The sequence below is a fragment of the Opisthocomus hoazin genome, chromosome 8 (genome assembly GCF_030867145.1).
Source record: "Opisthocomus hoazin isolate bOpiHoa1 chromosome 8, bOpiHoa1.hap1, whole genome shotgun sequence".
Lineage (NCBI taxonomy): Eukaryota > Metazoa > Chordata > Aves > Opisthocomiformes > Opisthocomidae > Opisthocomus > Opisthocomus hoazin.
Window position 1 is genome coordinate 22030424 of NC_134421.1, and position 21704 is coordinate 22052127.

The window sequence follows — 21704 nt, forward strand, 5'->3', positions numbered from 1 at the left end:
GGGTTGAATAATTAAGATACCTCACAAAAGGTAAAGTCATATGGTTTCTAAAGGGAGATTCTGGTCAGATTTGTACAGATGAGAGGGAAAAAGCGCAGAAGCATCATAGTCCCTAGGCAGAGCGGCGGTTTCACAGGCGTCTCCTCTGCCTGCGTCCCGCAGAACGGTCACACTCACAGATGCTCTCTCTTCCCCCGCGGTGTCCCCCACAGCCTGCTCCTGCCACCCCCTGGGATCAGCCGCGCTCCCCCTGGGACCCCACACCTTCTGTGACCCCAGCACTGGCGACTGCCCCTGTAAGCCCGGCGTGGCGGGGCCCCACTGCGACCAATGCCTCCCCGGCTACTGGGGCTTCGGTGCCTACGGCTGCCGCCCCTGCGACTGCGCCCGCAGCTGCGACCCCCGCACCGGCGACTGCCGCACCAGCAGGTGAGTTGGGGGGTCCCTACCACCCCACCCCAGCCTCAGGAATCCCCCCGCAATTTCCACCCCAGGGAAGGCACTGCTCCCACATGATTTGTGCACGGCCTGTGGTCTGAAAAATCTCTCTTACATAAAATATTTGGGGTTTGGTATGGTCAGGAACTGGGGGTGGAGCGGGGCCTGAGGCTGCAGTTTGCCTGAGTGCCTGGTGCACGTTGGGCAGTGGCAAGGTTGGATTACTGGCTCTTGGTGCTGGTGTTATGGGGTGTTTTCCATAACCTTCTACTGTTGCTGCCTCTCCATGAGCAAAATGTGAGCCTCAGGGAGATCTGATCGAGAGGAGGCCAAAGGGTTAATGTTGTTCTGTTGCAACTCACCTTTCATTGACTGTGCTGGACTTAGAGTCAGGCTCTGACTTTTAGAAGACAGCACATTTCAATAATATTCCACTCTTGGGATATTATGTGTTGCTTTTTCTTACCATGCTGGGGATATTTTACTTATAAATAACATATTTTATTTATAAATAATACATTAGTTTATAATTTATTTGTTTTATTTATAGTATATATATAGTATATATTTACTTACATTTATTTATAATCCCTATAATGCATTTTAAACCCCAAATGGATTCATGACCCACTCTGAGAACACTCCAGCTGTTCATTTCCAAAACCGCCCCTTGCGTTTAACACCACCAAGACACACAGTCACTCTGTGCCTGGAGGGCGGGTTAGTAGTGGCCCAGCTTTCCGCTGGCTCCAGAAAGGCTGACTGCTTGCCTGTCCCCTCAACAGCTCGGACATGACCTGGCACCACGAAGTGCCACCTTTCCAGCCAGTGCTCAACCAGAGCGAGCCCGTCTGGAGCTGGGAGGAGGAGCAGGGCTTCTCGGCGCTCCGGCATTCCGGTAGGACGGTGGCTTCACGTGTGTTTCCCTGCCCCATCCCTCCTGCCAGCAGCCAGCGCAGATGCGGTCTTCTACACTGGCTTGTAATTAGTGCCCTGGCAGTTGCAAGAGGGGGTGGACATTTTCCTGTTAATGATGTCCTGTGCGATCACCTCCTTTTCCTCCACAAGACAGAGGAGCCTGATGGCTCGTCCCATCAGTGTGAGGACGTGCAGACCCTTTAGGCAGATGCTTCTTGCTGAAAGCCTGCACCCAGCATTTAGCTGTTGGTAGGGCAAGAGTAGCCTGCCTGAATTTGCAGCCCCGGCTCTGAATTTCAAGGACAAACACTCTCTTTTGTCGATCATGTTTTAAATGTGTCTTTGTATTCTCTAGAACTACTACACGTTGGGCAAACCAGCAATGTTATTTAGAGGCTGAGGTTTGCCACTTCACAGGCGGGGAGTCAGGAAATTCCCAAATAAAAATTTATTTCCCTGATACCCACAACAATTATGGCATCAGTTTCGGTTTACGATACAGTGAGAGATTTCCTAGCATTCCAGCCACGGCTTCAGCTGGGGAAGTTATTTCCCCCCTCCCCGTGCTGCGGGAGGTTGCTGCAAGGCCCGCTGGCCCCACGGCGCAGCATCGAGCCGTCCCTCCATGCGATGGCTGCATGCAAGCGGTCGAGCGTCATTTCCTGTGTTTTTCAGAAAGTGGTATGATAAAATCTCAAAGATACAATAATTGAGTTAATTGAGGGGAAAGCTCCATCGTTTGTCTGGGCAACTTCATTTTAAACGTAAATAAGTATATCATGTTATTCTTTGTTCTAAGATCACAGAAGTCATTAGTCTGCCTTAACCTCTGCAACATTTCCTTCTAAAATTTTGTCTGGTACATTACGGAATGGAAAATACCGCGGGGAGACATGCGTGTTATTTGCATCCCAAGGCAAAATAATAAGGCCTTTGTTTCCCTTCTCTTCAAAGTGTAAACAAGGAATAACTGCCCTTGGATTAAGATTGTATATTCAGTCCGGATCTGAAAATAGGGCTTTTTTTGCACGGGGCTTGGGGACCACATGAAAACCTCTGGCGGGTCCCAGGCTTTGCCTTTGAAGCCTCACTTCTTTTAAGTACAATCCACAGGTGTTTGCTTCCTTCTCTTTCCCCAGGTAAATGCGAATGTAAAGAGCAAGTTTTAGGGAATTCCAAGGTCTTCTGCGGGATGAAGTACACCTACGGTGAGTTGCGGGTGAGGTGGCAGGGGCGGAAGGGGAGGCACTGAGAGCCAGGGCAAGAGTATAAAGCCTGAGCAGTGCTGCTGTGTGCACTGCTCCATCCTGGCAAACCCATCGGCTACTTAGTTTAAGGGCAGATCTTTGACCTTTCCAAAATGTACAAATATCATGGTGCCAAGTCAAGGTGGGTAAAGTATCTTGCTCTGCTGCCCGTCCCTCTTGTTACCAAAATGCCTTTGTGCCAAAATCATGGGAGGACCAAAATCATGGGAGGACAAGAGCTGGAAGTGTCCCTGAGAGGTTTCCTAGGTCCGAGACAGACTGTAAAGCACTGTTACCAAAAATGGTGACTACTCTGTCTGTAGACCAGATGCCCCAAGCACAGTATAGAAATCACTAAATCTGAGTTATGTGGAATGTAATGAGCAATGGTGACCACCACACAAGACACTATGCAGAGAACAAGGCTCTGGTAGCCACTAGAAACTTCCCTCTGTCAACAAAGTCCAGCTGTTGCAATGGGGTGATATATATTGCCTGTGTGCCTATTGACTTCAAATGAATGAGAGGAGGCACTTTGTTTCCCAAGACCTCTCAGGTGCGTGCCAGTGAACCTCCTCCTTCATACCGCAGCAGAGCAAGGAATGCTCTGGGTAGTACTCCCCTCCTTCACAGCCTTCCAGGGGTCTCTTGCACCTGTTTTGTCTCGCACTGAAGTTGAAAATGCACAGAGAGATAACCCCTGCCTCTGCAGGCTGCAGAGCAACACAGAGAGGGAAGTTCAAGGGGCCGCCAGCTGTAGAAATATAGCCCTGGCTTAGAGATAGATATTTGGAAAAAAACTGATTCTGCTTTGCTTTGCTCCCTGGCCATGATAGTGACAGTGTTGAATCTTGTAAAAGAGAAGAAATAAAAAAAAAAAAAGTCAGAAAACCCTCAAGTTCATAAATCTTATCTAAAGTGCACTCAGGTTTCCCACTCTTTCACCACTCAGCATGCAAAGGTGTCGGCTATGCTGCAGAGACAGATGAATTACGGTGCTCATCGTGAGCCTCAGGAGGCCGTACCGTAGGCGGGGAGGTTTTACTGAGCTTCCTCCAGTGCAGCATTGACTAAAGCACTGCCGTAGGGTGATGTCTACCAGTGTAGGTGTCAGCACGATCGGGGGGACGCTCAAGCGTGGGACCCAAGCCTGGAGCCTCCACCACGCAGGGGCTCAGCAGGTGGGATACCAGGTGGTGGGGATGTGCCTGTGAGTATCTGTGAGCTCAGAATAGTCTGGGATTTGCCTCAGTCCCCACCAACTCTTTAGTCTCTGCCGTTACATTTGGATTTGGCAGCTCTGCAAAGCGGGAGGACCCACAGCAGGAGTGCTCACCCGGGTGGGATGGAGGCAGCCCCTCACATCCCTGCCTGCTGCCTGGTCTGCCCGAGGCAAGACTAGCAAAGCCTCCAGGTCCATCCCTAGAAGAAAGGCTTTCTGCTTGATTTCCGAAAGTGCTGATGAAGCCAAAGTCATTGCCAAGCTCTGGGACAAAACTGGGCCCTCAGAAATTTTGACAGTCAGGTCATTTGACCTCTCCTGCTGCCTGTGTGGCAGGTCCAGGGGCTGTGGCCAAACCAACCAGCAGCGTTCCTGCCCATGGGAATGGGGACGTATGCACTCCCTGGTAGCTGTGCTGACCCTGGGCTCCCCAGCAAGGAGCGTTGGGCTAACTCTGCTATAACAGAGTAATTGTCTTCACTGCTTTGCCCAGACTCCTCCATTAGACAAAAAAACCCCAAAAGAGACTATTTAAATAGTTCATGTATTCCTGGGTTTGAATTTGTGTCTTCACAGTGATCAAGACGAAGATCTTGTCAGCTCATGACAAAGGGTCCCATGCAGAAGTCAATGTGAAGATCAAGAAAGTCTTGAAATCTACAAAGCTAAAAATCCTTCGGGGCAAGAGGACGCTCTACCCTGAATCCTGGACTAACAGAGGCTGCACTTGTCCCATCCTCAATCCCGGTAGGTTTGACTCCCTAAGCAGTACATCCCCACCATGCTTACACGGATCTCATTCCCACCCCTTCATCCTCTCATGCCAATGAGCTGAGATTGCAGCCCAGAGTTGATTAAGTTGTTGGCTGTTACATCATCTGGATTCCAACAGGAATTTCCACAAAATTTGAATTTTGTAGAGAAAAACTTATTTCATTCTATAGACTTTCAAACATACAATTCTCTTTATGAAGCATAATAACAGTCTTACAGCTTTACCAGTCTCAGTCTGTTCCTTCAGGGAGTGAGTTGCATATCATGGCATGACTACATGATGTATCTTTTCAAAACTAATGCTAATATAAATCCATAAAAACACATTGAAGTCTAATTTGAGTCATGTTATTGCACTGAAGTTCTAACCTAAACTCAAGGAAAGATGTCTCTTTAAAAGTAGCACTAATTTGCATCTGCAAGATTTGGGAGAAATTCTCTTACGCAGTGAGAGGGCAGCTTTGGCTTCACAGTTTTTTCTCGTCTTCTTTCACTGAAATGGAGTTTGACCAGTGGTGGCTAAACAGTGCATGCAGGCTCCGACACGGACAAGGAGATGCAGACTCAGGGTTTTCTTCAGCAGAGCAAAACTAAGCTCCAGGTGACACACCTTTCTTTACAACTCTGAGATAAACCAACAGTTACCAACTAATTCAGATAAAGGGTTTTCTTTCATGAGGCACACACATCACTCGGAAATCACCGATCAAAACGTCAGTTTCAGTAAGACTTTGAATATTGGTAAAACACCAGAAAACGATAGTTAAACAGATACAGCTGTTTTATTTTTCCATATGCAAATGCAAGCAAGAAAGCTCAGATGCAGTTGCCTTAATATGAACCTGGAGGAACACCGGGAAAGCTGTCAGACACCGAGTGTACAGGGCAGCCCAGCCCTGCACCTCACACCCAGCTTTGCGACTCCACTAACTTCAGAGGAGCTTCACTGATTTTCCTCAGCAGAGGAAGAGACAGCAGTAATCACAGAATCGATGGAGGTCGCTTGGACATCAGTGGAAGAGTGGAGGTGCAATTGCCTTTAGGGAGAATCCAGGCGTCTGACACATCAGGTGTTACTGCCTTACCAGCTCTCATGATTCACACCGCAGTCCAGAATTGTCTTGCAGCTGCTGGAGTCCTGTGAGTGTAAATTAATCTCAGCTTTCCTGTTGGAAAGAAGCTGCGAAGTTTGGTCTTAATGAGAAACTTGAAAACATCAACTGAGCACATCTTTAAGATTCAATCATTTCCAAGGGAATAAAAAAGGATCACAGATATTTTTTTAAATCTCATGGGTCTCTTTAGCTACCATATTCATTTCTGAATGGTTGGCAATACTATATTAGCAGATTTAACCCTCTTTCAGGGTTAGAGCTTATGACCTCCAGATGAATAAACCAACAGCAACTGGATGAAAAGCCAAGCAGACACAAAACAATTTCCTGACATATAGCTAGAATGGAAATCACATCTCCCAAAAACATAGAGGAGATGAAAGATAAAAATAAAAGAAAGAAAGACATATTTTTATTCTGTTTCACAACGCTAAACGGATACGAAAAGGAGCGTAGGCTTTTAAAGGCTCTGGCAAGAAATAAAAACTCCAAGCAGTTATCAAATCTCGGTGGGCTGGTTTCAGATGATAAATGTGCTTAAGTTTCTACTAGGGGCTATTCACTACCCTTGCACACCTTTCCCTCCACACACACCCACGGAGGCAGGCTGGCCTCCTGGGGGGACACTGAGCTGAAAGGTTCAACAGTCTCAGCCATCTGCAAGAGAACAGGAGCCCCTTCCCCTCCTCGGCTCTGCCAAGCACAGGCACAAAGAAGCAGAGAGCTGCCTGCCAGCAACGCAGGGCAAAGCGCACAGCCTCAACTCCTGGCTTGCAGCATCTCGCTCGTTAAATTCATTTTATTTTCACACTTCTGTAACATCGGGTTGAAAATCTAGAAAGCCCTACCTAATCAGCAATGGCGGCAACGTTCGCTTGCTCTCTGAGGGTGCATGCCGTGTTTCTCTCCCAAGGGAGACAGATTTAGGAGCCCTTGAGAAGCGATGTTTCTAACAGCAGGATTGTCGTGGCCAAAATGAATGTCTTGCAAAGGGTGATACTGCCATGCACATATCCTGTGTTTACTTGGCAAAAGAGAGGATGTGTGTGCCCAAAAACTCCGATGAAGTAGATTAGATAATAAATTGTATTGAATTAAAGAAAAACTTGCTTGACCTTTAACTAGGGGACACTCTTCCTTTATTCTGAACTACAAAACAAAAACCCAAGGAAACACGAGCAGGCTCCCCGCTGTGGCCGGGATGGAGCGGGGTGACCGAGAGCACTGGAGGAGACAAGTCTCCCCCAGGCTAGTTCATGCCATGGCATGGTGCTCCCCGGACCAGTGTGAGGAGGAGGGGCTACGTGGGGGTGGGTCTCGTGCTTGCTGTACCCCAAGCATGCTGCAGCGGGATGCTGGCCCCAGCAGGGAGCTCCTTCTGCCACGGGAGGGATTATCCTCCTTGTTATCCCCATTTATGGCACATTCATGGCCTATTTAGGCTGTTGGGATCTGTGGCAGTGTTTCTTTAGCTAACTCAAGCCAAAGGCTTCGCTCTGTCCCCCCGCTTAGCAGTTATTGCCTGGCTCCAAGCGCTCTTTGAGCTGTGCCCTGAAAGCCAAGCGCAGATCTGGATGCCTGGGGTGAGCCCTGCGGCAGAGCACTGTGGGGCCGCACTCCAGCCAGATCTGGCAGCACCTGGACACCAGGCAAGGCCTTGCCAGATGCTGCTGTCATGTCTCTAAAACATCTGGTGGGGGCAGAAGTTGGTGGAGCCCTTTTCAGTGTGACTGCCACCCCCTCAGGCTCTTCTGGGGTGCTTTCGCTGGCAAATCTAGTACTGCGTCTTGTCAGGGTCCGGCGTGCCTTTGCCTGCAAGGGGCCACTGGCCATTTTGAGCAAGACACCAGCACTGGGCCATCCTGCCCCATCCTGCTGGAACGCGCTGAACAGACTGATTTCAAGGCCCAGGTATATTCAGGGAGGGGTGAGGCAGGTGGCTGCCAAATGAAGGTAATAGCAGTTCCCTAATGAGGCAGAAAAACTTGTAGCACAGCCCTCAGGGTTCATCTTCCGTTTATATTTAGAAGCCAACAAAATCAAAGTTTGTATGCTGCATGTCACTGGCAGATGTGCCATAGAGGTCAATTTTCTGTACATACAGACCCAGGTATAGATATACAGATATATGAGAGAATTGACACATATAAATATTGCTTCGTGTAAGTGCTTTTTTACACGGGACTAGATATGCACGCTGACATTGCAACATCAATACGCCTCTTAAGCGTAGTGCTGTGCAATTCCTGACTGCTTTGCTGGTTTGCAGGCTTGGAGTACCTCGTGGCAGGACATGAGGACGTCCGAACGGGCAGACTCATCGTCAACATGAAAAGCTTTGTCCATCAGTGGAAGTCGGCTCTCGGAAGAAAAGTCCTGGAGATTCTGAAAAGAGACTGCAACTAGAGGTGCGTGACTGCCTAGGGCATTTCTTTATGCACAAAATGCAACAGCCTTCACAGAGAGAAGACCTCTAGGATGAAAACTGGAATGTAAGAAAATAGTGCCAAAACATGTAGCGAAGCATTCAGAGTTGTAAGCGCTGTCTGATTTAACCCTTCCTGGCCGATGTTCATTCACTCGCCTGTGGCTTCCTCGCCAGGGGCTCACCTGAGCCCAGCTCATCGTTACGTTGAGGGAAACAAAAGGAAGGGCGGACGCTTGTCTCGCTCTGGGACGATGTTGGAGCAACTCCTGGGAAGCCACTGATCGCCCTAGACTAAATTGCCACCCTGGAGAGGGAAAGCGCGCCCACGAGCCACAGCTGAGAACTAAAACACCACTGCCGATGCCACCAGCGTGGATCCTGAACGACTTCCAGAGGTTTCCAGAGGATGCTGCGGGGAAGGCGATGGCTGCAGTGGCGGGCAGGCACTGGTGGCAGCATGGCAGCGACAACTGCTCTTTAGAAACGCCCCACTCGGGTTAGGACACGGCACCCGTCTAAGAGAATTAGGCACTGTGTGCTTTTCACCCGGTCATCCCGCTGAAGGTTTTGGGGGCTGAATTCTCTGCCAGTGCTGGCAAGGGTGGAGCTGCCAGAGTGAATCGAATCCTTCTGCCTTGGCACAAGCGTGGCACCGGGCAGAGGCCGGCTCTTCACCCACCACACGGCCGCAGAGAAGAGCCAGCCTGGGAAGGTGCAGCATCTCTGAGCTTTTGTCCTTGAAGTGTTAAGAAACAAGCTTAGCCCTAGTGTAAATATTTCATTGTATAAAGCACTTTACTACCTGCCACTTAACAGTGCGGGAAGTCTAATTGTGTTGGGGAAAGAAGAGGGTGAAGGTGGCACATGAACAAAACTCCCTGAAACAGAAGCACTCCTGAAGACTTCCCCCAGTTGGACGGCGTCAACGGTATAAAGGGAATGGCCAGCCTGGCACTGGCCACTCAGATTATCTGAGGATGCAATCTGAAAGATAAAGTATATTTGCACTGAAGTCCCAGCTTCAGACCAGCACTTGGACCCCGTAGGCAGGACTCCAGCGAGACTTCGCAAGCAGCCTGGGAAGAAGAGGAGACTTTGAGATAAAAAATGCAATTGTCAGAGGAGAAAAACTCTGCCTGCAGGAAAAGGAATGGATGTGGAGAAGAGAAAGGACTCGCATTCACATATCACAGCCCAGCGATACATGGTGGGCCTGGAGTTTCTTTTCTTTTTATGTTAGTATTTAAAACTGAACATTTGATTTGTTTTCTTCCGTGTTATTGTTTGCAATATATATGGCCATTATACTTCCTCATTAACACCAGTATGGAATATAGCACAGTTTACTACAGTTTTCAGCACTAAAATGTATCTTTTCTGTAAAGCATCTTTAAACCACATTGCATAGAGTGTGTTTTGTTTGTGTGAGGGAAATCAAAAGGAAGACATACAACACCAGAGAAGTCACAAGTCTGCCAATCTGCTTTACGTATGCATTTTTCTTTCAAGGTCCTGTGGACTCAGAGAAGAAATGATACTATTTTGGTAATTTGTTTTTATATCCCATGTATGTAATAAATATAATATGATTTCAACATCTTCATCTCCTGTTACTGCTTATGCCACTGGCAATTCGGTCTTCATGCCTGCACTAAAGAGTGCAGAGAAGATGGTGCTGGGTGGAGAGAAGCTGCCGTGGGTGAGACTTTCCTCTCTTGGGGGTAACGTTCACCATGTGGTAAAAAGCCAGCTGGCATGGATGACTCACAGAAATCCCATTTCACTTCTGTTTTGGGAGGCTTATAAGCTATTCTTGTACAAAGGGCAGTTGTACCTAAATATTTTCAAAGCTGGCCAGATCCTTGCATCCACACAACCCCGATGGCTGAGCTGCAGAGCAGTTACCCATAAAAAGCAAGCCAGAGGTGGCAGAAGTCAGGCTCACTCCGAACATTTGAAACTGTAGAGGGAAAAAAAGGCTGTGGGAAATGAGCGCTGTGGCAAAAGGTCTATAAAAACCACGGCAGAGTGAAATCAAGCATCAGAAATGAGCAGCCAGGGGGTCGAGGCGTAACAAGCAGCGTGGGCAGCAGCTCCCTGGGCGGGCGGTTAATCAGTGACTGCCGGGGCACTGTGCTGCGGCAGCACCCGTCTCCCTGGTGGCTAGAGGAGAGGGCAGGGAAAGAGTCCTTCAACAGAGACACTGGGAGACTCAGAGTCTCCAATAGCCCCACTTCGATTTAAAACTCTGCAGTTTTACCTGCTTGACATATGTTCTGCTTGATTTTATTTTAATGCCATTAAAACTGCCTTTGCAACAGCTAGTTGGTTAAGGTGGCATCATGAAAGCTGGAGGCTGTGAGAGGAGAGGCCCGCAGTCCCAGGTGGCTCAAGCACTGCAAGGAACTGGGATGGCTCCAGTGGTGGACACTGCTCAAGGCACGTTGTCTGACCCCAGTCCCAGCCGTGGGTCTGGGCGCTGATGGTTTTGTGAAGGAAAGGGACAGCTTCTGTAGGGCAAATCTGCCCGTGAGAGATTTCTGTGAGAGGATTCTGGCTGAAAGGAGAAATGTCCCTTTACCGAGACTGGGCGAGCTGGATATCCCTCCACCCATATGAGATCACCTCACAGTGACGAGATGGCCAGCCCAGCCCTTCTCAAGGAGAAAAGCTTGTTTGGACAGTAAATCGTTGCGAGTGAGTGAGCAAGCGAGTGAGTGAGTGAGCGAGCAAGTGAGTGAGTGAGTGAGTGAGTGAGTTCATGGAAGCAACCTGCCTGGTTTATCCGTTTAATCCTGTCTGTTACATGGATAAGAACAGGATGTCTTTCCTCGCCCATGTCAAGAGCAGATTTATTGCTTGACGGCTCCAGGAGGAGCCATGCCTTGGCCCATCCTGCTGTGTGACAAAAGGCAGTGGCAGGAAAACCAACCCATTCATAATCAGAGTTGGCAGTGAGTCTGTTTGGGTGCACAGCAGCATCCACATATGGGTCTTTTCTTCCAGAAATATCCCTCTGGCCTTACAAACAAGAGTTGCTGATGGAACCAAAGCTGACAAGCTCCCAGAGGCTGAGCTGCCCTTCTCTGGACCGTGCTACTCCTGGCAAGAGGAGAGATGAGGCAAGTGCCAGGGTTTCAGGGATCAGAGTGGTGGCAGTGGCCCTGGGAGTTGCAGCTGCCCTCCCCAGAGCATTCCCTTGAGGGCTGTCAGGACCAGGCACTAACTAAATCCATGTGCTGCTGTGCAAGTGGAGCTTTCTCCACTGTCCTCTGCCGCCACTGCTATTTGTGGAAGAAAGCAGGAAGAGCTACCCAGATCTGCCCATTAGTTTTCACCAACCTGAAGCCGGGTGCTTGAAGGAGGCAGGACTCAGGGATGTCCTGCATCCTTACTCGGGGACATCACCTTACACATCTGGTTGCTCATTAGTAAACATCTGCAAATGGGGTGAGCGCTCCCTGGCTCTGCAGGGCCTGCGGGATGGGTACCTCTGCCTAGCTCGTTCATCAGCAAGCAGGAGGTGACCGAATGGAGGTGTTTAGGTGAAACATCTGCTTTTATTCTGTTAAAGAGCATTTCTTTCTTTGGACCATCTTAACAGACACCAACCATGCCTACAGGCTGTGCATGCAAGAAGGGATGGGGAAAAAGCCCCGGCCTCACACTTCCCTGCAGCAGCAGCTGGCTGTAGGGCGACTGGACAGCCCATGGACCCCAGCAACATGTCCCCCACCTCCCAGGAGGTGCTACTGATGGGGGCCTCCTCCGTCCTCAGCACCTCCAAGACAAAGTCCTGGCAGGCTGCAGAAATGGTGTTCGCTCCTGCCACGCAGGAATGGGCTCGAGGCTGTACCCGTTGCACGCCTGTGGCATTCATCCAGCCAGCCATCACTCGCCCCAGAGGAATACGATCTTCCAGTCGCAGTGGAAAATTACAGGCGTGTTTAATAGAGTTGCTTCAGCAGGCTAAATCTTCTGGGATATGACCATGTTGCTGAAAATGACTGACCATCTGGTACTACCGGCCTGCCTAAATGGAAAGCCGGGCTGGTATGGGTAAACATAACAACTCGGGAACAAATAGCTGCACTGTATTTTTTTTTTTAAATCTTTATTTTTAGTTATCGTATTGACTTCAGTATCAACACTGGATAGAATAAACATCTCAAAAATGTCCGGTGGCTGCTGCTCCAGCATCCAGAGGAGCCTTCTTTCTGATAAGGCAGGAGGAGATCGGCTGCCTGTGGGCCTTCTGGGCTGATGTGTTGATTTTTCAATGACGGTGTTTCCAAAGCATGCCCTTGCCCAGGGGTCAGAGCTTCTTGCCGCTCTTTTCCCACAGTTCAGCACAGAAACATCACAAACGCCTTTTATTGCTTGAAGGGAAGGCAGTGAAGCCTCGGCATGGCTCACAGACTGATAAATATACTATATATGGGCAACTTGTTGGCATATTGAAAATGTTAGCATGGCTGAGAGGCCAATGTGTTGCGGCAGGCAGCGAGAGAGCCACCCTGTGTGCCCAGCCCAGCTCCAGGCTGTGCCCATCCTCTCATTTGTCTGTCGCTCCAGTGGCTCCTTTGGAGGAAAAATAATGCTGGGCTGCTTGCGGATGTGGTGTGCTTCCAGCTGTGGTGTGCTCACGGGTGTGGTGTGCTCACAGATGCGTTGCACTCGTGGATACACTTACGCCAAAGTGATGCGCATAGGCCAGGGAAAATTTTGTTTTGCCCAAGTCTTGTTCCCTGCAATGTGATCTGCAGCCCAAGACATCTCCAAGCTCTACCTAGACACTTTCTTATCAGTAGAAGAGGCATCAAAGAAGTTTATCGGGCTGCTGAGAGGTCGGGGCGGGGGGTGCAGATGTGGGTGAGGGGGTGTGCATGTGTCTCCCCACACATGTGCTCGCTGCTTCTTTTCCCAAATGGTGTTTTCTCTGCTCATGTCTCTGAGCTCCCCCTGACTGGCCAGGCCCCTCACACTGCCGGCATTCCTTTCATTGGCCTCTTCTCTCAGTCTTATACACAGAAGTCATACACTCTTACTGAGCATAGGACATGGATTTTAAGCCATCTGGAAATCAGGGCTGGCAAAAGGCCCTCAGATCTGTATGAAAATTGTCGAGAAGAATAAAATTGCTTCCTAAACCCAACGGTAGTGGTTTCCCTGAACTGACTTGCTGTGGACGTGGATACGCACCCCTTTCAACAGGTGCAAAATGCAGCCCAGCTCCAGGCTCAGGACACACGCTGAGGTACTGAAACACAAGAAAAACAGACCAAAACCAAGCAACCGACCATTAGGCTGGCGTCAACCTGGAGTAAAGAACACTCCTCACTGTATTTCCCATGTCTGGTTCACACACATCACCCCTACCTGCTTCAATAGGAGATATTTCTGACATTATAATCTTAAAATATATGGCCATAAAAAACGTGGTTGCTCTCTGTCTCTGCTCTTCATCGGAGCTGGTTCTCCTCTGCTTTGTCTGCATCAGGTGCAACTCGCCTCCGGACCTTGAGCATTTGTGCAGCCTCTGGGTGGGCAACTCTGCTGCATAACCTCTTCTTGGGCTTTAGCTGAAGAATACTCGTAGGAGATAAGGAGACACTCTTTCAGGTATCACAAATGAGGACTGGAGATTTGCCCCACCTAACATGAAGTGTTGGCAGCAGTCGTGCAAGGATGCCCTGATTCCCCCAGGGTTGCAGCAGAGACCCAGGAGCACCCCGAAGGGGCCATTACAGCTGCCCGGCTGCTCCGCAGGGGCAGCTCAGGGGGCAGGAAAATGCACAGATACTTTTGTAGCTCAAAGACCACCACCAAGATTCTCTTGGCAGAAGAGCAGTGGATTAAACCCACCCATAGGGGCAGGGAAGTGGAACAGAGCAGAGGCCCAAGCGGAGACATCAGCAGCATCCTTTGCCACCTCTGCAGCTGCAGGCAAATGCAGGGACAAGGGACCCCAGCAGTGGGAGACAAGGAAGTGACAGCCATCGCTGCCATCACCCCTTGCTTGGCATGGCTGCCCAGACCCCATCAGCCCCTTCAGTTTGGAAACACTCAGACGGAGCTGTGCATGCGAACAAAAAGTGCCCAGAGCCGCTTTTCAGTGCAAACAAATCCTGCCTATGCTGTCAAACTCCTCTGAAGAAGCAGACATTTAGGGAGGGACCCTGGCCCTTGGCAGCCCCCAGGGCTGGGGCATCGGGAGGATGCAAAGCAGTGCAGGCCAGAGCTGTGCCAGGAGCCATGCTAACAACACGGCCACGCAGATGATCACCTTCCAGTGCCCCGAAAAGTTCCTGAAAACTGTGTAATTTATTTGCCTGTCCATACTGCCGGAGAAGCAGCACATCCTGCCCCGTGACTTGGCCCCGGCTGCAGCCAACAGCTACAAAGGCAGGAGGAGAAAAACAACAACAAGAAAGCAGAAGCCAAGTTATGCAGTGGAGGGGGGGTGGAAAATATTTCCCGGGTCACAGCAGGGGACCGACAGAAGCCCCGACAGGCTCTGCAAATACAACGCAGTGCAGTGCGGACACACAGCCCAGCCTCGGCGCTCCGAGGAGCCCGATGCCGCACGGGGACCGGGGATGGGGATAGTGCTGGTGGGACCAGCCAGCACTCCAAGTCCTGCTCGGGGACGTAAACAGGACACCCCACCCCGGGCTGATACCGATCAGCTGGACGGGGCAGAAGAGGGAAGGGGCCGGGCCCCCGCTGTGCCCCGGTCAGCTCTGAAATGACAAAGCAATACTGCAAGCGACAAAATACAAGCAATGCTGCAAGAAGCTTGGAGGCTGAAGGGCGAAAGGAGGAGACGGCCTGCCAGACTTCTGCTGCGGACTGCAGCGGGGTTTGCTCCCTCATCCACCCTCCGTGCTGGTGACTGTTTAACTTTGACACATTAAAAGCGATAATGACTGAATTCTTCTGAGAAAAAAAGCACTTACAGTTGGATAATGGCCACTGAGCATCAGTAGCTGGGTTGCCTAACGCCTGAAGGAAAGCACAAGAATTTTTTTCCACCCACAGACCTATTATGAAGCTGACAAGGTCCTGCTCTCTGCAATTCCCATTAATTTTACTGCTGGGCTTCAAGATTTATGACAGCTTTGTCTGACATTCATGAGGCAGACAGGTATTGTTACATGTCGACGTAACCCAGGTAGCAGCCACAGGTTGTTCTCCACAAATGACTGCACTCCAGTCAGCTTTGGAAAACTCCCGGCTTTTATACTGGGAAATGCTAAATAAATGAGAATCAGTTTAAATTCCAGTCTCCTTTTCCACCCTCAGGGAAGCCCTACACATGCCAGAGAAAGGGGATCACTGCTCCTCCCGTATTCAAACAGCAGGCAAGCTTAAATCCTTAGAAATCCTTGAATACCTGGCAGATGATGACATATGCTGAGGACATACCATACCTGTCATTTAAACCTTCTGTGATTTGGAAAAAATCAAACATGCAGCAGTTATATTAGCCAGGAGCAAAGGAGGAGTGACCAGCTGGCATCCTCATTCTTCTCTTTCCAGGACTTTGTTTTCTCTAGCTGTGCAGAGTCTTCTGTTTTCTTTCTCTATATAACGTTAAAAACAGAGCAAAATCAAACAGAACTAAAATAGCAAAAGTACAAGAGAAAACACCATCAAGAGTTCTGTTCACAAGGCTATCCTGGCATTTATCTGGGGCTGTTGACATATTCAATAGCCATCCGGTCTCTGCCAGCTGGATGCCAGCTTCAAGCTCAAATCCACAACTGAGATAACTTCTTGCTTCATGCTACGATTTCTGCACTGTTATTTTTCCTGTAGTGTGAGTTAGCAGCATAGCGTATTCTGGGGGACAGCTTACTCAAGGGCATCCCAAAAAATAAACCTACACGGCTATTCTTTGAGTTTTCCTCACTGGGGAAGCAAGGATTTTGCTTTCATGTTATATCAAGGATGTTTTTTTCTGAGTGAATTGTACTGAAGGAAGCTTGTTGCTCTGCTGGTGAAGGACTGGGAGTGTTGCTGTGATTTTAGTATAGTTTCTGAAATCTTTTGAATATTTCTTCATTATACTTAAGGAACATTTTTATTTTAATGATCAGTAGTCCATGGAGATACATCTGTGGAAAAAGGCTGGGGTGGGGAGTAACAGGGCTACAGGCTTCCCGATTCCCCCTCCCCAGTCAGTGCAGCAGTTGCACTCAGCTTGTTGGTGGGGGCTGGTGCTGGATTGTGCTAGGTGCTGCCCAGAGAGGTTTTTCCCAAAAGACTGTGGGCTCCGAGGGCTCCAGGGAGACCAGAGCTGGGAGGAGAAGCATTGCACACCTTTTCTTGCTTGCAGGATTTTGTTCTCCTTCCCTGGCATTACTCAGGCGTAGAGCAGGGCTGCGCTTTCATGACCGACACGGCTCTCATGGTGAGACGGCGAGACCACCATGACTCTCCCTTGCTGCAGTGCTGACAGAGGTTTTTGCAGAAGGTCGGACAGCCCATCCCCTCCACCAGTGGGCCACCCTCGAGCAGCAGATGCCACGGGGCAGAGGCAGAGCCCACCATGTGCCTGCAGGAACCCGGGTCCTGGGGAGCACGTGTGCTAGCACCCAGCCTGCTGGTGACAGCTGAGCTGCCGTGAAACAAGGCACTTCAAACTCTGTGGTTTTTAAATCCACTCACCTTCTTTCTCCCAGAGCACACGAAAGTCGTGACAAAACATAAAGTGTGGATTTGGAGCCCACCACAGCCCACTTCTTCTAGGCTTGGGGTTGGGGGGATCCCTCACTGGGAGAGTGCGGAAGATTGAAAGCCTGCAAGGGTCACCTATTGCAAACCAGAGACGCTCCAGGTCTTACTCGCTGTGGGCAGGTAGGTTTATCCTAATGACTTGCAAGCTGCTAAGCACTGACCTCCATTCCAATTCTCTCCTTGCTACTCCTTGAATAAACACTATTCTAATAAGAATGAGCCATAAAGGTTACTGACTCATGCTTTCTTTTCCAGTTAAGGAAATTAATTGGTCAATTATGTTAAGCATCACATAATTCAAAAACCCAAAGATTCCTGTCAAGGGATCCACTGTGTTGTCTGTTATGAACTGAGAAACAACCTTCAGGTAATAGATCCCAGCCAACACAACATTTGTATGTGTTATAATTAGATATTGGTTTTGTTGCTGCAGAGTCCTGCAGTTATGGTGCTTTCCACTGTAAATGCACTAGAACTGTGTGCCTTAGTCAATGACTGACCTTTTCTTGTCAATGAAATAATACAATACAAGATATTTTTGAGAGAGTTGATGCCACTGCATGTTTTTTTTCCCTTGGTGCTGCCATGCAACCACCATTACTTTATTGAGCAGAGGGGGAAAAACAACAGTGGCTTATTTTAGTATATACTGGGAAACAATTTTATTTTTTTAATGTGAGTGGTAAACAATAAATTCCATTTTGCCTCTGTATCATGTAATGTGACAACAAGAGAGTGAAAAAACAGAGATAGCTACCCTTCCTTTACAAATAGACACGAAATAACAAGGTTAACAAATTTTTTTCCCTGACTTTGCCTCCCTCACATTCACAGCCTTGGAGCCCTCTGGTATCTTTGGCTGCTGATATGGTGGCAGCTCTGACTGGGATGATGGCGAACAGTGGGTCCCCGTGCCATGCTCGTCCCTCCAACGCTCGCTGCCCCAGGAAGGTCCCTCCTGGCACCAGCTGCTATCACGTCCTTCACGCAGAAGCACAAAAGCGGGTCCTCAGAGCTGGTTATCTGTGACATGGGCAGCAGCTTGGCACATGTTTCAAGGGCCCCTCACACAGGCAGCAGCCCTGCTGGGGGCCATCCCTGCAGGCAGCGGGGGTTGCTGGCAGCCACGGCCCTCGGACACAAGGGCAGTGCTGGTGCTGAGGATTCTCTGCTCTTGCTGGGTGTCAGGGTGCTGGGGTGCTTCTCCAAATCTGGGACTGCAAGCAACAGAGACAGGGAAGGAGATAAAGTGACAACAATGTCCAAGTGGGGCAGATCTGATTGCTGTAGGCAGAAATGTCCCGGCTGTGGGTGAGTACTGTGAATGGGTGTTGTGAGCTTCTTAGAAGAGAGCATGTAAAAATATGCTTTTAAAAAGAGAAGAAAAGTGGCAGATGTCGGATGGTGGCAAGGAAAAATCTACAGAAAGACATCAAGTATGTCAAAAAAACAGGAAGCAGGCAAAAAAGACAACTAAAAAACATCTCTGATACCCTAGCAGGAGCTGGCATCCAAGGATCTGAGCCCTTAAAAAAACTGAATATCAGTAAGCCTTGCTTTGCTTCCCATAACAAATCTTCCAGCTGCTTTACTAAACAGTGAAAGCTTGCAGTTCATGTTTAGTAAGCATTTTCCTTGGCGAGGCTGAGTTTCACACGCCTAGGGATAACTCTGAGCAGCAGTCTCAGCACAGGTGCCCAAAGACTTGTCTTTTTTTTCAGCAGTCCCTCTTGCTTTAGTGAAAATTTTCACTCCCATATGTGTACCCTATTTCACCTCTTTCCTTAGACCAACACAGACGAAGTATTACCATGACAGCACTCCAACCACAGCTCCCCAAAGGCAGAAATGGTTTGGCCCTCCACCACCATCTGACCCCACTTGGGTCAGGGGCCAGCTCCTGCCTGCAGCCAGCGATGTCCGAAGAGGGAGCAGCGGCCTGGCTGGGGTCTGGCCGGCCTTGGTCCCAGGCAGCCCTGGGCAGGGCGCAGCTCTTCGGGTGGAGAGCCATGCCGAAGGTCTGCAGGGCAAATTGCACCGTGCTACCTGGTGCTCGGCAGGAGGCACAGATGTGCGGCCGTGGGCCCGCAATTTACATTTAAAGAATTAATAAAAATTCCAGGCCAGAGAGCTTCTGTGGGGTTTATAACCTTGACATTTTTTTATCACCCCCTGGCTTGTTTCTTTTTCCCTTTATAACTAAACAGACCCATACAAATTAGTATTTGAAAGTATGCAATTAGCAAGCTGCTCCTGCAGCTATGCAGTTCTCCAGCCACCCAGTTTGCCAATGTGGGGAAATCAACAATAAAGAACAAAGAAAAGAATTTGCTGCCTCATATTAATGACTGCTGTTTGAGGACAGCATTTGTATTTTAAATGAATAGCTTGCTGAGGACAGAAAGGTCAAACTGCATTTTATGGTAGCGATAGAATAGCAGGAGGACAGAAGAAAGGCGAAAGCTGTGAGCAGACAGGCGGAACACCACGCTCTGCTTGCTGGAGAGGCTGGGACCGGCGCCTGGCCACACCGAGGACACGCGTTTAGGAGTCAAAATACAGGCACGGTCCTGCAAGGTAGTGAGGACATCGGTGGGGAGGGAGCACGCTCACCTCCCAGCCAAGTCAATGAGTTCTGTGGCACACAGTGGGGTTCGGGAATGCTTGTCAGGCAGCGTCCTGCTCAGCCCAGAGACCCCCTCCAAAAGCCTTCCCTCCTGCAAAGCTGTATAGATCCGCCTCCACGCACATGGATCCTTTTTCATCAGTTATGACACACTGAATGCACTCTGTCCCCCAAGACACTGCCTGCAGATGCGCAGTAAGACCCTGCCAACATGCAGCAAGAAAGCCTGCGCCTACGAGTTGCACGCAGCTACCTGGGAATGTGCCCTTTACCACCATGACCTCTTCAAACTGCCTAAAGTTAAATCTAAATTGAGAAACCCAAATGAATCCCGAACCTGGTTCAAGTTATACCGCAAAGCTCCAGCCCTTATCCGTGGGTATCGATCGGTACCTTCAGGACAACTCAGTCTGCTGGCTCTCTGAGGCTTCATGATAAAGATGAGCCAGCACAGCACTATTTTAACCAGTAATATGCAATGAGAGTGAAGTGGCCACACAACTGATGATAAAGTCAGCCAGAGAGGAAAGCCAAAGTCTCCAAAAGCGCCCTGGGATCCCTGAGGTGGACACCCCATCAGGGTATTACCTGAGCAGAGCAGAGCAGCCAGCTTACAGCCAAGTTCTGCAGAGCTGTCAAGAGGAGTAAGAGGCTTCTCCAAGAGTAAGGGCTTGTGCCACTCACCTTCCCCAGTGTGAAGCAGGCCCATGACCCCCCCACAGGCCACAGGGACTGACTGGTTCCCCCCAGGGCTGTGTCTGCGAGGTACAGCTCGCTGCCGGGATGCCAGACCCCTGGGCAAGAGATGCCCACAGGCTGTCCGCCCTCCCAGGCACGTTTTGCCACCGGGCTTTGCCCAGGGACATCCCCAGACTCTTGGGGAGCCTCCTCGTTTCTTTGGGCTGGTGCCATACAGCTTCAGTGAGAACCAAGCCATCAGCAAAATCCCTTTCTATTTCCAGAGGTTTTATTCCTGATGCTCTTTGGTGTCCTCTCCTCCTCCTTCTTCGGCTCCTTCCTGGTCACCACCTGCTCACTGTATGTCTCCTGGCTGCTTTCCCAGGTGCCCACAGCCGTCGGCAGTGTCCCGGCATGTCTGCATCCTTGTAGGGCCATCCTCCGAGGACGGATGTCCCTCTTGCCCAAGACTCACTGAAGCTCTGACTCCAGGGCAAAGCTTTCGAGGAAAAAGTGGGATACGATAAAAGCTGAGTGACTGCCGAGCTCTCTTATTGACTATAATAAGATGAGGAATAACATTTCATTAAGTGCATGTTTCTGCCAATGTAACAAGCCCTTACCTGCAATCGTGTGTGAAGTACAGACGGCTCAAAGGCGTCACACCTGAAGGAAAAATTCCAGTCCCTCCAATAATGTATTAACATTTTTAGCATACATTCAAAACATTGAAAGAAGTAGGAAAAACACATGTTCTGACCTCAGCGGCCTTGACAATCCGTAAGAGACAAGAAGGAAGGCTGCAGCTTTCCAGCAGTGACTTCCCAGCGTGCATCCTCTTTTGAAAGGTTTGAGCCAGGACAGAAATCAGAAAACCAGCTAGAAAACAAGGATGTCCAAGCAAAAAATATGCACCTTTTGAACCAGAGTACTTCTGAACATATTCCTGGAAAGAGTGACTGTAAATCTGTGAGCCAGATAAAACCAGTCCTCTGCCACTCTGCCACCCAGCTTCTGCTACAGCCAAATTACCCAGCGGCTCCAAGATGCCTGAAAATCATTCTTGGCTTCTCTCCAGGCACTTCGGCTAGGAAAAGGAGCAGCTAAAAAAAGTATCTCTTTAAAGAGGTGTTCTCATGGTACAGGTTAGTCCTTATGTTGAGTAGAGTTGGCAAATAACCCTGCTCCGGGCAGGGAGGGGCAGGAAAAGGTGTTATTTCAGGAATCCTCATCCAGTAGGACTGGCAGGCTGTTAATAGTGTATTTTCATCTGTGACGGAGCTGGAGGGAAAGGGATGAAGCGGGAAAGGTGATGGTCCTTTTCTGCTTTGTCCTCCCTTGGTGGCATCTGAAGTGCTGTGCAGAGTCCTGGCTCGAGTGTCCCCAGCGCCGGCGGCCAAGCACGGCTGGGACGCCTTGCTCCGGGCCTCCGCACAGGCCGGCGCTGGCTGTGAGGAGCACCAAATGCACCTGCGAGAGCAGCGAGATGGCTGTCACAGCTTCAGCGGCATGTGCT

The 21704-nt window shown here is 49.6% G+C and overlaps 1 protein-coding gene across 2 annotated transcripts in view; it reads left to right on the top strand.

The window, feature by feature from the left end:
- The window catches only part of NTN4 (netrin 4), a 48923-nt gene extending 39186 nt beyond the window's left edge, over positions 1-9737 (top strand). For both annotated transcript variants that reach the window (XM_075428768.1, XM_075428769.1), the window contains exons 6-10: positions 213-429; positions 1224-1336; positions 2496-2564; positions 4402-4572; positions 7984-9737. In XM_075428768.1, coding sequence (XP_075284883.1) covers positions 213-429; positions 1224-1336; positions 2496-2564; positions 4402-4572; positions 7984-8120 — 707 coding nt within the window. In that variant the 3' untranslated portion in view covers positions 8121-9737. The remainder of the gene's footprint in view (positions 1-212; positions 430-1223; positions 1337-2495; positions 2565-4401; positions 4573-7983) is intronic.
- Positions 9738-21704: the final 11967 nt, after the last annotated feature.